Source organism: Pseudorasbora parva, chromosome 2 (assembly GCF_024679245.1).
Source record: "Pseudorasbora parva isolate DD20220531a chromosome 2, ASM2467924v1, whole genome shotgun sequence".
NCBI lineage: Eukaryota > Metazoa > Chordata > Actinopteri > Cypriniformes > Gobionidae > Pseudorasbora > Pseudorasbora parva.
The window spans coordinates 1,951,142-1,966,314 of record NC_090173.1 but is presented as its reverse complement, the minus strand read 5'-3'; the positions used below and the strand labels follow the sequence as shown (position 1 = coordinate 1,966,314).

At 38.0% G+C, this 15,173-nt stretch overlaps 1 protein-coding gene across 1 annotated transcript in view; it reads left to right on the top strand.

Annotated features, from left to right (window-relative positions):
• LOC137089826 (zinc finger protein 585A-like) overlaps window positions 1-14,588 on the top strand; it is a 56,807-nt gene extending 42,219 nt beyond the window's left edge. Inside the window, exons 6-8 of the mRNA XM_067453403.1 lie at window positions 557-653; window positions 9,018-10,269; window positions 13,372-14,588. Coding sequence (XP_067309504.1) covers window positions 557-653; window positions 9,018-10,269; window positions 13,372-13,441 — 1,419 coding nt within the window. The 3' untranslated portion in view covers window positions 13,442-14,588. The remainder of the gene's footprint in view (window positions 1-556; window positions 654-9,017; window positions 10,270-13,371) is intronic.
• The last annotated feature ends 585 nt before the right edge of the window (window positions 14,589-15,173 follow it).

Here is a 15,173-nt window from a genome sequence, read left to right as displayed (position 1 = left end):
TGTAGTGGAGTAAAGAGGACGATATTTGTCTTTCAGATGGAGTGAAGTTAAAGTCAGAAGATTACAGAAAAAATAATACTCCAGTAAAGTACAGATACTCAAACAGTGAACTTCAGTACAGGACTCGAGTAAATATACTTAGTTACGTGAATTAAATGTTTAACAGGCAAGGCTTTAAAACGCGACTAGACACCGCCTAACTTTAGTTCATATGATTGGATATTTGCTCATATCAGCACATAGACTCACAGGTACACTCAAACAGAGCCGAAATAAACTGAGAGAAATATTTCAAATGAAGAGAAATAGAAATAATTAATTAAATGCAAAACCGACAAAAAAACACAATTCAAAAGCATGTATTGAACCTTGAATGCCGTTCCCAACGGTTCAATCTTATATTGAGTATTGTGGCACCCCTAGTCTAAATCAAAAGCTGTTTCTGCATATTCATGTCTGGTAAATTCCTAGTTCCTGTTGTTTCTGATGGCCTTGAGACTGGGCTGATCCTGGAGCTGACGTCCTTATCTCTAACCGGTTGTTGTCATTTTTGCAGCTCTTCTGTCCTCGGCTTAAACTGTTCAACACCATACTCCTAACAGAAGTAAGCTGCGGCACTGGACCCTCTTCAGTACCGGTTTCTATTCAAACAGGTATTTTTTCTTCTTGTTATTTATTGATATCCTGTCATATCAATGTTCAAATCCATATCTACGCATGTTGTCCTGCATAAGTGCTTGTAACTGCCCTACATTTGGAAAACAGGCTATTTCTCATCTGTTTCTGTCTAGAGTATGTGTCCTCTTTTATCATAACCGTAGAAATCACATTTTAATCTAACCCTTTAAAGTATCATTTATTTAACTTCTCTTAGAGTTAGGTGTCTTCAGTTTTCACTCTGTCAAATCTAGAAATCAACCACATCTGTCATTAATAGTGTTTGTCATGTACACTTATCCTCACACTTGACCTGTATGCCATTTTAACAATACTACAGCTTTTAAAGCCGTTATGCATTATGATATATAACTGAATCCCAGTAAGATTATTAAATACACATTTGAATACCATCCGTCCCATGTGTTCCCCTGCCTGACTTGAGATCGATGGACATTTCAGCTCTTTTAAAGCCTTAATTATTATTCAAATGAAAAGCATCTTCCTTTTTCCAAACCTTGTTATAGACCTAACACTCTTAAATGTATTTTTGTTTCTTATCTGCTTATTGTAATCTTAAAATCTCTTAATAGCCCATAAGTACAGTAATTTTACATTTGTTTAGTTGAATATCAATATATAAATGATAATTGTTCTCTTATCTTGCATGAGGGAATCAACATTGTCTTTTCTGTAGTAAACCTGTTGCATTTGAATCTCAGAGCCATATCTCCATCTTTATTTTAGGATGTTTTCTCATCTTTTCTTGAGTTGTCTTATTATTAGTAGTACTAGTTTTAAGTTACTCTATTAATTTGAGCAGTTTCTGCTGTAGTCATTATTTCCATTTTTGTTCAGGACTTTTACTGTATTTTAAAGACTTTAAAATATTGTTTGTAAGAATTGAATACATTTTGGAATAAGGCTGTAACATAAAATGTGTAAAAAGTGAAGCGCTGTGAATACCTTATGGATGCACTATATGGCATAATATGAAATATAAAAAACAAGAAAAGAAGTGTGTGTGTGTGTGTGTGTGTGTGTGTGTGTGTGTCTTCAGTATCATATACATAACTTCACAAAACATAACACAGTCTAAATAACTGCTTAAATAAATGCAGTCTTGCACAAGAATACTGAAAAAGTGAAGCCTAAGAAATAAGAAAATATGAACAATTCTCTAGGTGTGGTTTTTGTCAAGTAAGGCACATACTTTATCAGTGTTGGGGTAATGTATTACAAGTAACTCGAGTTACATAATCAGATTACTTTTTCAAGTAACTAGTTACTTCAGTAATCAATCTGAGTCACATTCATTTGTCTGACAGCCCTCTTGTCCCCACGTTAAGAAAAATTGCAAGTGCAAAGGTGTTGTGTGTGAACAGATTGTAGTAGTTCTAAACTAAATGTGAGCATTTTTCTAATTTGCACAATATAGATTTAGTACTCAAATGTCAAATGCAAAATCAGAATACTATGCAAACCTCCAATAATTAAATATTAAATTAAACTGTTAAAAAAATGCATTTAAACTACCTTTTTTTTGATCAATGTCTTGCTGCTAATTTTTGATGATTCAAGGCAAGGCAAGTTTATTTATATAGCACATTTCATACACAATGGCAATTCAAAGTGCTTTACATAGAAAGGAATTAAAATAGGGCTAAAAATGCATAAGAAAAAGAATACAATGTAAAGAGAATTAAAAATAATAAAATGATGATAACCAAAGAAAAGAACAGGTAAACTAAAACAGTTATAAAAAATTATTTAAAAAAAAGATGCATAGATAAGGTGCAATCAGTCGGACGTACAGTGGCACAGTGCTCATTCAGTAAATGCTCAGCTGAACAGATGTGTTTTGAGTCTGGATTTGAATGTGGCTACTGTTGGAGCACATCTGATCTGTTCAGGAAGCTGGTTCAGCTGCGGCTGGCATAATAGCTAAAGGCAGACTCTCCTTGCTTTGAGAGAACTCTTGGTATTTCTAACTGACTTGATCCTGCTGATCTGAGTGATCTGTTGGGTTTGTATTTAATCAGCATATCTGCGATGTATTGAGGTCCTAGCTCATTGAGTGATTTATAAACAAGTAGTAGTACTTTAAAATCGATCCTAAATGTAACTGGAAGCCAGTGTAAAGGCCTGAGGACTGGTGTGATATGGTCATATTTTCTGCTTCTGCTCAGAATCCTGGCAGCAGCGTTCTGTATGAGCTGCAGCTGTCTAATGGTCTTTTTGGGAAGGCCGGTGAGAAGGCCATTACAATAGTCCACCCTACTGGTGATGAAAGCGTGAACCAGTTTCTCTAAGTCTTGACTGGAAACAAAACCTCTAATCCTTGCAATATTTTTCAGATGATAGTATGCTGATTTAGTTATTGCTTTGACATGACTACTGAAACTCAGGTCTGACTCCAAAATCACTCCAAGATTCCTGACTTGATTTTTTGTTATTAGACCTTTCACCTCAAGATATGCGTTCACCTTGAGAATTTCATCTTTGTTTCCAAATGTAGTGATTTCAGTTTTGTCTTTGTTTAACTGAAGATAGTTTTGGCACATCCAGTTGTTAACTTCATCAATGCATTTGCACAGGGAGTCAATGGGGCTGTAGTCATTAGGTGACAGTGCTAAGTAGAGCTGGGTGTCGTCAGCATAGCTGTGGTAAGCAATATTGTTCTTTTTCATTATTTGGCTCAGTGGCATCATATACAGGTTAAACAGGAGTGGTGCTAGAATTGACCCTTGTGGGACTCCGCATGTCATGGATGTCCACTCAGACTTATGGTCTCCTATACTCACATAATAACCTCTCCCTTCTAAGTATGATCTGAACCATCTGAGGACCATCCCAGAAAGCCCGACCCAGTTCTCCAGCCTGTCTAGAAGTATGTTGTGGTCAACAGTGTGGAATGCAGCACTGAGATCGAGTAGAACCAGAATTGATGTTTTGCCTGTATCAGTATTTAAGCGAATATCATTTATAATCTTTATGAGCCCTGTCTCTGTGCTGTGATGCAGTCGGAAACCAGATTGAAAATTGTCAAAGAATCCGTTTGAGTTTAAGAATTTGTTCAGCTGATTGAAAACAACTTTTTCAATGATTTTGCCTATGAAGGGGAGATTTGAGATTGGTCTGTAGTTGCTCAGTATGGAGTTATCCAGATTTCTCTTTTTCAGAAGAGGCTTAACTATTGCAGTTTTAAGGACGGTTGGAAAAGTCCCATAGAGGAGTGAGGAGTTTACCACTTCTAGGAGATCTGCTTCCAAACAGTTAAACACACTTTTGAAAAAATAAGTGGGGAGTGCGTCAAGGGCGCAGGTTGATGTTTTAAGATGCTGTACTGTGTCTTCTAAAATTTTACCGTCAATTGTTTCGAAATCAGACATAGTAATTTTCCGAGGGTTTGGTCTGATCTGACTGATCCCAGAGCAACTAGAGGATGTGCTGATCGCCTTTCTGATATTTTTGATTTTCTCTGAGAAGTAGGAAGCAAACTCGCTGCATTTACTGTCTGAGAGCATTTCACTAGGAGTGTGACCCGCGGGGTTTGTTAGTCTGTCTACAGTAGCAAAAAGAGTGCGCGTGTTGTTTATGTGTTTGTTTATAATATTTGAGAAGAAGGTCTGTCTAGCTTTGCCTAGTTCAACATTGAAAGCATGAAGGCTGTCTTTATAGATGTTATAATGGACTACAAGTTTTGTCTTCCGCCACTTTCGTTCAGGTTTTCTGCATTGTCTTTTCATTATTTGAACTGCTGTTGAGTTTCTCCATGGTGCCTTTTGTTTGCCACTCTTTTTCCTGACTTTTAGAGGAGCAATATCATCAATTACAGTCTTAACTTTTGAGTTAAAGGAGTCATGGAGAAAATCAACACAGTCTGCAGATATGCTTGGTTTTAGAGATAAAGCCTTCATAAACAGCACAATAGTGTTCTCATTTAAGCATCTCTTTTTGACAGAGACAGATCTAGCTTCAATGGCAGGAGTGATTGATATGTCAAAGAAAATACAGAAATGATCAGACAGTGCCACATCCTTAATAACAATCGATGAAATGTTTAGACCCTTACTGATAAGTAAATCTAGAGTGTGTCCACGATTGTGTGTGGGTCCATTTACATGCTGTGTCAAATCAAAAGTGTTAAGAACAGTCATGAGCTCTTTTGTTGTACTGGATTCAATATTATCTATGTGAATGTTAAAATCCCCAGCAATAGCAAAACAGTCGAACTCTGAGGAAATTATTGATAACAGTTCTGTAAATTCCTCAATAAAGGCAGGAGAGTACTTTGGAGGCCTGTAAACAATGATAAGCAGGATGCGTGGAGAACCTTTTAACACAATACCCAGATATTCTAGAGACAAATATTCACCAAATGATACTTGCTCACATTGAAAGTCATCTTTAAAAAGAGCAGCAACACCCCCACCTCTCCTAACAGATCTGCAGACACTCATAAAAGTAAAGTTAGGAGGGGCTGCTTCATTGAGGACTGTTGCACTACAGTTTTCTTCTAGCCACGTTTCATTTAGAAGCAGAAAATCTAGGTTGTTTGTGGTTATTAAGTCGCTGACTAGGAATGATTTGTTCTTAAGTGAACAGATGTTTAAAAGTGCTAACTTAACAGTATTAATTTTTTCACCCACATTAGTCTCAGTTTGACAGGTAACAGGCAGCAGATTATATTGGTTTGTTAAACGGCCTGACATGGCCTTAGACTTTCTTTCACGTAACAGAACAGAGATAGAGAAAGAGGCAGGCACACTGGGTTCCCCCTTGTTTTGTAAACATTTGATAAAGGTACTGTTATCATAGCGGGGACCCAAAACACATCACTGAGAGCTGGAATCAGTTGTTTTTGGTTCACCTACAACAGATGGAGGAGGGTGTGGGCCCTGACGTTGTGACCGAAGAAATCTCACAGGAGGAGGGGGAGCTGGGCCCACAGGCTTTGGTGGTTGTGGGGTTCGACGCTTTTTGGTTGATATCTGGGGGCTCGCAGCAATTGAGTGTGATAGTCTAGTTCCAACAAAAATCAGTTCCTCCATTTTCTCTGAGAAGCCCAGATGCGGGGATGCTGGAGAGAGGAATGACATGTCCGGTGAGAGGGGCTGTTGCTCTGGTGTTATCGGAAGTTGAAGTATGTTGTCCTGGCTTTGCTGTCCATTTTCAAGAAAGTCATCTTTAGGTGCTGAATCTTGGAGCAGTTCTAATCCTTCACAGTCTGTCTGTAGTGAGCTCTGTGGGCAGGGCTCAGCTGGGAGTGTGTCCATGAGCAAATGTTGTGGCTGTGTGGAGTTCTCATTGTCCTTGTGGGATGTGTCAGCCGAGTGTCCATTCAGGAGCTGAAATGAAGTCCTGTGGTCATCCATACTCTGTATCAGGTTGAGTGGGTTAAAACACACAGCTGAAGGATGATGAAGGGAAAAATAAATATTGTCCTTTAGCACTCTTGCACCAAGTTTGTTTGGGTGGTGGCCATTTGATGTAAACAGTTGTCTCTGACTCCAGAAGAGATTGAAGTTATCAATGAAGTTCACTCCATTCATGTTACAGGTTTTTTGCAGCCATGTATTAAAGGGGGGGTGAAATGCTGTTTCATGCATACTGATCTTTTTACACTGTTAAAGACTTGGAATCCCATACTAAACATGGACAAAGTTTCAAAAGTTAAGGTGGACGTTTGATGGGAGTATTTCTTTGTCAAAAATACTACTTCCGGTTAGTCATAAGTTTCGGCAAGTTTTTTGCGATCATGCGTCCCCATTGACGTTAGTGGGGGCGGAATTTCCTTGTATGGGCCTTACGGACAATTCTACCGGAAGCGTGTGAGAGAGAGAGAGGGAGAGAGAGAGAGGGAGAGAGCGAAAGCAACAGGCTATGCCCATCAAAGTGCTCGTAGGCTGCGCTGCACAGGTAATGTGCACAATTAACAATGACATCAAAAAGTGCGTTTTTGGTTGCCAGACCAAGACAGTCCTGCACAGATTCCCCCAAAACCCCGCGGTAAGGCAACAGTGGATGTAATTTGCTTTTCCGGATCAGCAACTGAGTTGCGCGAATGTTTATATCTGTTCGCTGCATTTCGGTGCCGACTGTTTCATAAACAAGGCCCAGCATGACGCCGGATTTTCCAATAGCCTAATGCTGAAGGATGGAGCAGTCCCAACGATAAAGGTCCCAACGTTAGAACCGCGGGCGGTGAGTTAGACTGCTTCAAATGTCTGTGTCTATGCTCATCAAGTAGCCCAAACATGATCACGTATAGTTACTATATGTATTACTATATATAGAAATTGATCAATGGAGCATGCGATGTGTAGTGCGTGTACATTTGTTTAGCTGGCCACTATATGTGTAACTTTATGTTTGTGTATTGTAAAAGCACTCCAAACAACAATACACAAAGAGGGGGGAAATATGTTGAACTAAATAAGCACGCTTCTTCATTCAAATGCGCTACTATTCCGTGTCTTTCTATGTAAACACTAACTTAACCTGTCTACACAAACCACGCGTAAACACACACACACACACGTGCACAACTGCACTTCCCACATGTACACCTTCAAAGACAAAAATACGACGATATAATTCAAGTATAAATATGTAAATAACACAAGCCGCTAAGCATATTATATAGTTAGTGTATATCGTACCACATAGAGACGTCCTGCTCTAGTCGTTTTTGCTGCTGCTCCTGTTCAACTGCAGCCTCTGGGTCTGATTCCGGATCATAGATGTATGGCTGTATCTGATTAAAAGCCATATTTTTATTTTGAATAAAGTTTTTTCCCCGCTGTTAGGGATGACAGCTTTACGACGCACTCGACGCACTCAACACAATAGCAGCGCGCTGCTGCACACGTCATTATTTAGCTCCGCTCACACGACACGCCCCCACCCGCTCGGCTTTTTTCGGAAAGACTCGGAACAGCGCATCTTTCTTATATAATTATAAAAAAAAATAAAGACTTTTCGGAGATATGCAGGATGCAATGCTACTCTATAGGTACTCAAGATTGACATGACACTGACTGAAACTGAGTGTTTCACCCCCCCTTTAAGCCCAAGCAATCGTGAGAATCTATTTGTTCCTCTTGCTGGCAGTGGTCCACTGATGAACGGCTGAACTTTCAGTTTTCTAAGAGTTTCAAAAAGTTCATTGAAGTCCGACTTCATGAGTTCTGACTGCTCTCTCTGAATATCGTTCTTTCCTACATGAATGATAAGTCGATTTGCGGTCTTATGTTTTATCAGGATGTTCTGAATTTCCCTGTGTACATCAGAAATGGTTGCTTGTGGAAGGCAGCATGTAGTTGTATCTCTGCTGCGAATGTTTCTGACTGTAGAGTCACCCACTATCAGAGTCCTTGGCTCGGCTGTGCTCTGAGCTGAGGGCCGCTGTCTGCTCGACCTTGAGCACCTGTTAGCATTAGTGTTAGCTGCGGGCTGATGCAATCTGTGTTCGATCATATTCATCACGTTTGGGGATTCATCACCCTCATTCATTAATACTTCAAATCTGTTTTCGAGATGTATCGATGGTGGTCGGAAACTAGTGTTTGCAATCCTTGTGTCTGGGGTAGAGCATGCAACGGCAGCAATATATGAAGCTCGTGACAATCTGACGTCTCGAGTGCGTTTGGGTCTTGCCCCCTGTTTGTGCCATCGATTAGTGTGTCGATCAGTTTCTTGTTTCTTTACATTCAGATGAAAAGCAAAAATTACTTCAGATATTTTTTCTATTTTTTACTTCAAAAGTGTTAAACTTATGTCTCCTGCGTTCTGTTCTTCCATTATCCAGAAGGGCAGCGCAGCTGAAAGGTTTGTTTGAGCTGCGCCCTCTACTGTACATGCATGAGTTAGCATTTTTACCTTGACCTGAGGTTTATTATTTCAATTTTGGTGTGAAGAGGTCTTTACAGTTGCGCAAAAATATAACTTTTTTGTTATAAAAAACAAAGATGACAAAAAGTAATGCAAAAGTAATGTAGCGCATTAATTTTCTTAATAAGTAACTAAGTAACTCAATTAGTTACTTTTTAAAAACTTTTTTAAGGAAATATTGTAATGCATTACTTTTCAAATTAACTTTCCTCAACACTGTACTTGATAATGTCACATTGTAACACATAATGTAAAACAACAATTACGATTGTGGCGAGGTGGACAAGCAAGAAGAGTCCGGTGCGTGATTTTATTTATTAAAGTCAGTTCAGTGTTCACTAGTTCTCGGCTCCTTCCTTCCCATATCAAAGAAATGCGTTAAAACAATATTATCATAGATGATAAAAAACGCATATTATTTTGATGACCTGAAAGTTAAATTAATAATTTTTCTTTGATTTCAGACGTGATGGAAGAGAGCGAGGAGAGTGAAGAACTGAGTGAAGTGGAGGAGGAACATCATGTGGAACCTGGAGAAAAACCTTTGAGTCGCTCAAAGACTAAAAAGACATTTATAAAGAAAACAAGAGCCATGAAATCTACAACCTGCACTCTGTGTGGGAAGAGTTTCCCAACCAAACAACGTCTTGATGTCCATATGAGAGTTCATACTGGAGAGAAGCCATTCGAATGTGATCATTGTGGGAAGAGTTTCACATACAAAGGAAATCTTATGATTCACATAAGAATTCACACCGGAGAGAAGCCGTACTCATGTGATCAGTGTGGAAATACATTTCTTAGTGCATCAAACCTGAAGAAACACCTGACAGTTCATACGAAGGAGAAGCCACATTCATGTTCTGTGTGTGGAAAGATCTTTCCAAGGCTGCAAACTTTACAAAGGCATGAGAAAATACACACTGGTGTGAAGGAGTACATGTGCTTTGAGTGTGAGAAGACTTTTACTACAGGGAGTGAGTTAAAACTGCACCAGAGGATCCACACTGGAGAGAAACCTTACAAGTGTTCACACTGTGACAAGAGATTCAGTCGGTCAGGAAACCTGAAAACACACGAGAGGATTCACACTGGAGAGAAACCTTACAAGTGTTCACACTGTGACGAGAGATTCAGAGTGTCAGGAAACCTGAAAACACACGAGAGGATCCACACTGGAGAAAAACCTTACGAGTGTTCACACTGTGACGAGAGATTCAGTCAGTCAGCACATCTGAAAACACACGAGAGGATCCACACTGGAGAGAAACCTTACAAGTGTTCACACTGTGACGAGAGATTCAGTCGGTCAGAACATCTGAAAACACACGAGATGATCCACACTGGAGAGAAACCTTACAAGTGTTCACACTGTGACAAGAGATTCAGTCGGTCAGAACATCTGAAAACACACGAGATGATCCACAGCAGAGAGAAACCTTACAAGTGTTCACACTGTGATGAGAGATTCAGTCGGTCAGAACATCTGAAAACACACGAGAAGATCCACAGCAGAGAGAAACCTTACAAGTGTTCACACTGTGACAAGAGATTCAGAGTGTCAGGACATCTGAAAACACACGAGAAGATCCACAGCAGAGAGAAGCCGCACTCGTGTGATCAGTGCTGGAAGAGTTTCTCTTTTAAAAGTTATCTGAAGAAACACATGAAGATCCATGCAGTGGAGAAACCACATCACCACAGTCTGAGATCCCGGTAAGTCTCAGAATAGCCATGATGAGCGACAGGACATGTTGTTGGTTGATTGGTATCTGTTAACTCCTGTAAGTTTGACTTCAGTTAGTTATTCGATGCTTTAATATGATGATGAGAGTAAATCATTTGTAACTCTAATTAGAGCAGTCTCAGTACTATGATACGGTCTAAATCCTGACTGGAAATCCTCACAGATACCATTTTTAAAAAAAAAAAACATAGTTGTGAGGACATTGCCTTTTCTAGTTTAACAAAAAAGAGTAGATTTGAGATTGGTCTGTAATTGAGTAATTCTCCAGGGTCAAACGTTGTTTTTCAGATAGTAGATTTAAAAACAGTCTGCTTGAAAGTTTTTAAGAAATTTGGCTAAATGTTGTACACACAAGATGAACTGAGATGTCATCGCTCTGCTTCAGAATTTAAAAGTTATCAACATAGTTTTCAATATCCTTACAATATTAACTCTAAAGCAGGGGTGTCCAAGCCTGCTCCTGGAGAGCTACCATCCTGCAGATTTCAGTTCCAACACTGCTCCAACACACCTGTCTGTGATCATCTAGCACCCTGACCATCATGATTAGCTGGTTCAGGTGTCTTTAATTCAGGTTGGAGCTAAAATCTCCAGGATGGTAGCTCTCCAGGACCAGGGTTGGACACCCCTGCTCTAAAGTATGTTTACAACAATCAGTGGGTCCTGACACATTGGCTACGTTTACATGGACAGCAGTAATCTAATTATTGACCTTATTCTAAATAAGACAATATTCTGATTAAGGTGTTTACATGAGTTGCATTTAGAGCCGGGGTTTTTAAACTGGGGTCCGGGGACCCCCAAGGGTCCTCCAGAAAATTTCAGAGGATTAAAAGACAAAGCAAAAATGTATGAAGTCTTCTGAACAATCTGTTTAATTTCTGTTTCTCTCCTTGTTTGCCATATACAAACAGAATTGTATATATTTGCTTTGTATGTTTCTAGTGAGTTTTTCTCACTATAGTCCCCTTTATCTCACTCACTGGGATTGTAGAGCAGTATTCTTAACGCGGTACGTAAGCTGTTTACATACATTATTGTGAAAGTTGCATATACAATTAATTTTTCATTAAAAATGTTCTTCTTCAGGTTTATACATCCAGCCAATTTAAGTTTGGAAACAATATGTTGAATTTATAATGTCACACTTACTATATATCTAACAGTTTCATGTATGTTTATACATAAAAATATATAGCTGGATTGAGGAAGGGGGTCCCCCATAAAGGTTCATCCTATTTGGGGGTCCTTTGCATCATAAAGTTTGAAAACCCCTGGTTTAGAGTACTCCGCTCATGTTCCCGTTTTACATGTGATAGAACATAGATCGATTATGGCACGTCATTACGTCCCCATGCCACGCTATGTTCTGTGTTATGTGTCCTGTCACAAAATGCGGCGAAATCTCCGACACGACTAATAATTAGATTATGGTGAGTACATGTCTCCGATAATGCGACTAAAATAGGCATACTCCACATGTCTTAATTTGATTTATGTTTAGTTAGATTATGACTTTAATCAGATTAAGGTAATTAGAAATCGCTGTCTACATGATAGCCTCTTAATCAGAGTATTGTCTTAATCAGATTAATATCGGAGTATTGTCTTAATCAGATTAATATCGGAGTATTGTCTTAATCAGATTAATATCGGAGTATTGTCTTAATCAGATTAATATCAGAGTATTGTCTTAATCAGATTAATATCAGAGTATTGTCTTAATCAGATTAATATCAGAGTATTGTCTTAATCAGATTAATATCAGAGTATTGTCTTAATCAGATTAATATCAGAGTATTGTCTTAATCAGATTAATATCAGAGTATTGTCTTAATCAGATTAATATCAGAGTATTGTCTTAATCAGATTAATATCAGAGTATTGTCTTAATCAGATTAATATCAGAGTATTGTCTTAATCAGATTAATATCAGAGTATTGTCTTAATCAGATTAATATCAGAGTATTGTCTTAATCAGATTAATATCGGAGTATTGTCTTAATCAGATTAATATCGGAGTATTGTCTTAATCAGATTAATATCAGAGTATTGTATTAATCAGATTAATATCAGAGTATTGTATTAATCAGATTAATATCAGAGCATTGTATTAATCAGATTAATATCGGAGTATTGTCTTAATCAGATTAATATCGGAGTATTTAAATAATCAGATTAATATCGGAGTATTGTCTTAATCAGATTAATATCGGAGTATTGTCTTAATCAGATTAATATCGGAGTATTGTCTTAATCAGATTAATATCAGAGTATTGTATTAATCAGATTAATATCAGAGCATTGTATTAATCAGATTAATATCGGAGTATTGTCTTAATCAGATTAATATCAGAGTATTGTCTTAATCAGATTAATATCAGAGTATTGTCTTAATCAGATTAATATCAGAGAATTGTCTTAATCAGATTAATATCGGAGTATTGTCTTAATCAGATTAATATCGGAGTATTGTCTTAATCAGATTAATATCAGAGTATTGTCTTAATCAGATTAATATCAGAGTATTGTCTTAATCAGATTAATATCAGAGTATTGTCTTAATCAGATTAATATCGGAGTATTGTCTTAATCAGATTAATATCGGAGTATTGTCTTAATCAGATTAATATCGGAGTATTGTCTTAATCAGATTAATATCGGAGTATTGTCTTAATCAGATTAATATCAGAGTATTGTCTTAATCAGATTAATATCGGAGTATTGTATTAATCAGATTAATATCAGAGTATTGTCTTAATCAGATTAATATCAGAGTATTGTCTTAATCAGATTAATATCGGAGTATTGTCTTAATCAGATTAATATCGGAGTATTGTTGTCCATGTAAACGTAGTCAGTGTCTAACTCTGATAGTTTATGTCTATAAATGTGATTGTGCATACATGTAATCTAGAGCTGCAGGACCAAACTAGTGATTTATAACACAAATCATCTTCATTTCAGATTTGATGGGATTAAAATGACTATTGAACTCCTCAGTGATCTTGACTTTGAGCTTCACATTTGTCTCTCATTTGAAATCTCACTTGATTTAATGTTTCTTTTAGACGTGATGAACGTGATCAAGAAAGAAAAAACAAGCCAAAGAATCTGTCTCTGCCCTCAAATAATGATTGACATGAGGATCCACAACGGTGAGAGACCGTACACACGTGATCAATGCGGGAAGACTTTCACTCATTCCTCAGTTCTGAAATCACATCTGCCTTCATTCTGAAGAAGAGCACCAGAACGCTAGCCTAGAAATCTATATGCACCCTAACGGCTCCAAATCTAGCAACTCTCCCTTGGCTTTCGAGCTACTTAAAAACAAAGAATCTGCTGTCATGTCTTCAACCTGATCTGTCCTAAATTGTCGTGTCACGTCATTTTGTTTGGACAGTTCGCCATGTGCTCTGCTGTCATTGTGGCGTTTTCCTCCACCCCCTTGTAATTCCATCAGTGTTATCGCACACCGCTCCCACCTTTTAGGAGTGCAAACATTAGCTGTAACACGTAACAGCTCACCATGCTATAGTGGTTTTACACAACTTAGCTGAGACACTTCACAGCTCTTTACCTGACACTACAGCCAAAACACCATACACCATACTAGTGATGTTACGTATGACACTGAAGCTTCGATGCACGTATCGCACATACAAGTGTAATAGCACCCAAATTATGGAACTCTCTACCCCGATCACTCCGTTTTGTTGCCACTATCTCTGATTTCAAATCCATGCTCAAAACACACCTCTTTTCTGAATGTTATAGGTCTTAAAGATTTTTTTTTTTTTTTCTCACTCCGATTTCTGTATTATTATACTTGCACTCTCAATTGCCTACTGTTGTTCTGTCTACTCTGTTTGTCAATTGGCTTTATTGTTGTTTGTTTATTGTAAAGTGTCCTTGAGCTCTGGAAAGGCGCTATATAAATAAAACTTATTATTATTATTATTATTATTATTATTATTAAGACAATTTCTAGAAAAGCTCCGTATCAGGGGGTGTGTTGTATAACCAGAGTCATGTGAGCGATGACAAATGAAGCCTTACTTTCTATCCAATGGTTTCGCTTTGCGTCTCCGAAGGTTCGAACTCCAGATCGAGTCCTTGTTGGCTCAGTCAGTCTGGTTGATGGGTTTGTGAGGAGAGTGCTGTACTTTAAAAGTTAATCAATACATTGCATTTATATAACCAAAATGAATTTGTTGAGCACCCGAGTGCGCACTTTCACTTGCGTGTGGGAAAACAAACGAAACGTTTCTCAATGCATATTTATCTTCTTGCAAGAATAAATCTTTATGAAGACAATTGGCTAAGGGTTGTCTCTTCTTCAGTAATGCAATGGAGTTTTTATTTGGAGGTATACGGCTTTTGTACGTGATGACGTTGTGATTACGTGATGTTCTAAGCTGAAGAAAAATGTGAACTGATGTTATGTTCAAGTAAAAACTCCAAATAGAAACTCCAGGCAATCTTGCATACCGTAATGCAATGTATAAGAGCGCAATCCTTTTAACAGCATTTATTACTATTTTGTCTTTTTTGGTAAAATATATGATCAGCCCACATTGACACTATATGATAATTGAAATGAGCTGATGACATCACCGTTTTCACCAGAGCGGCTGTAGAGCTGAATAAAACTCTGTTGCATTTTCTTCCTGTGAACACTGTGAAGCTACTTTGAAACAGTTGAACTTAAAGGGTTACTTCAGCGATTAGCATATGGCTTTGTATCAGTAGAAACCCTGGAGTATATTCAAATGATCGTGCTTTCCCCCCTCATATCACCCTGAGACCAGAGATTTATGCATTTTATTTCTGGAAAAATTCCTCTTGTGACACAAATTGACGGAATGTT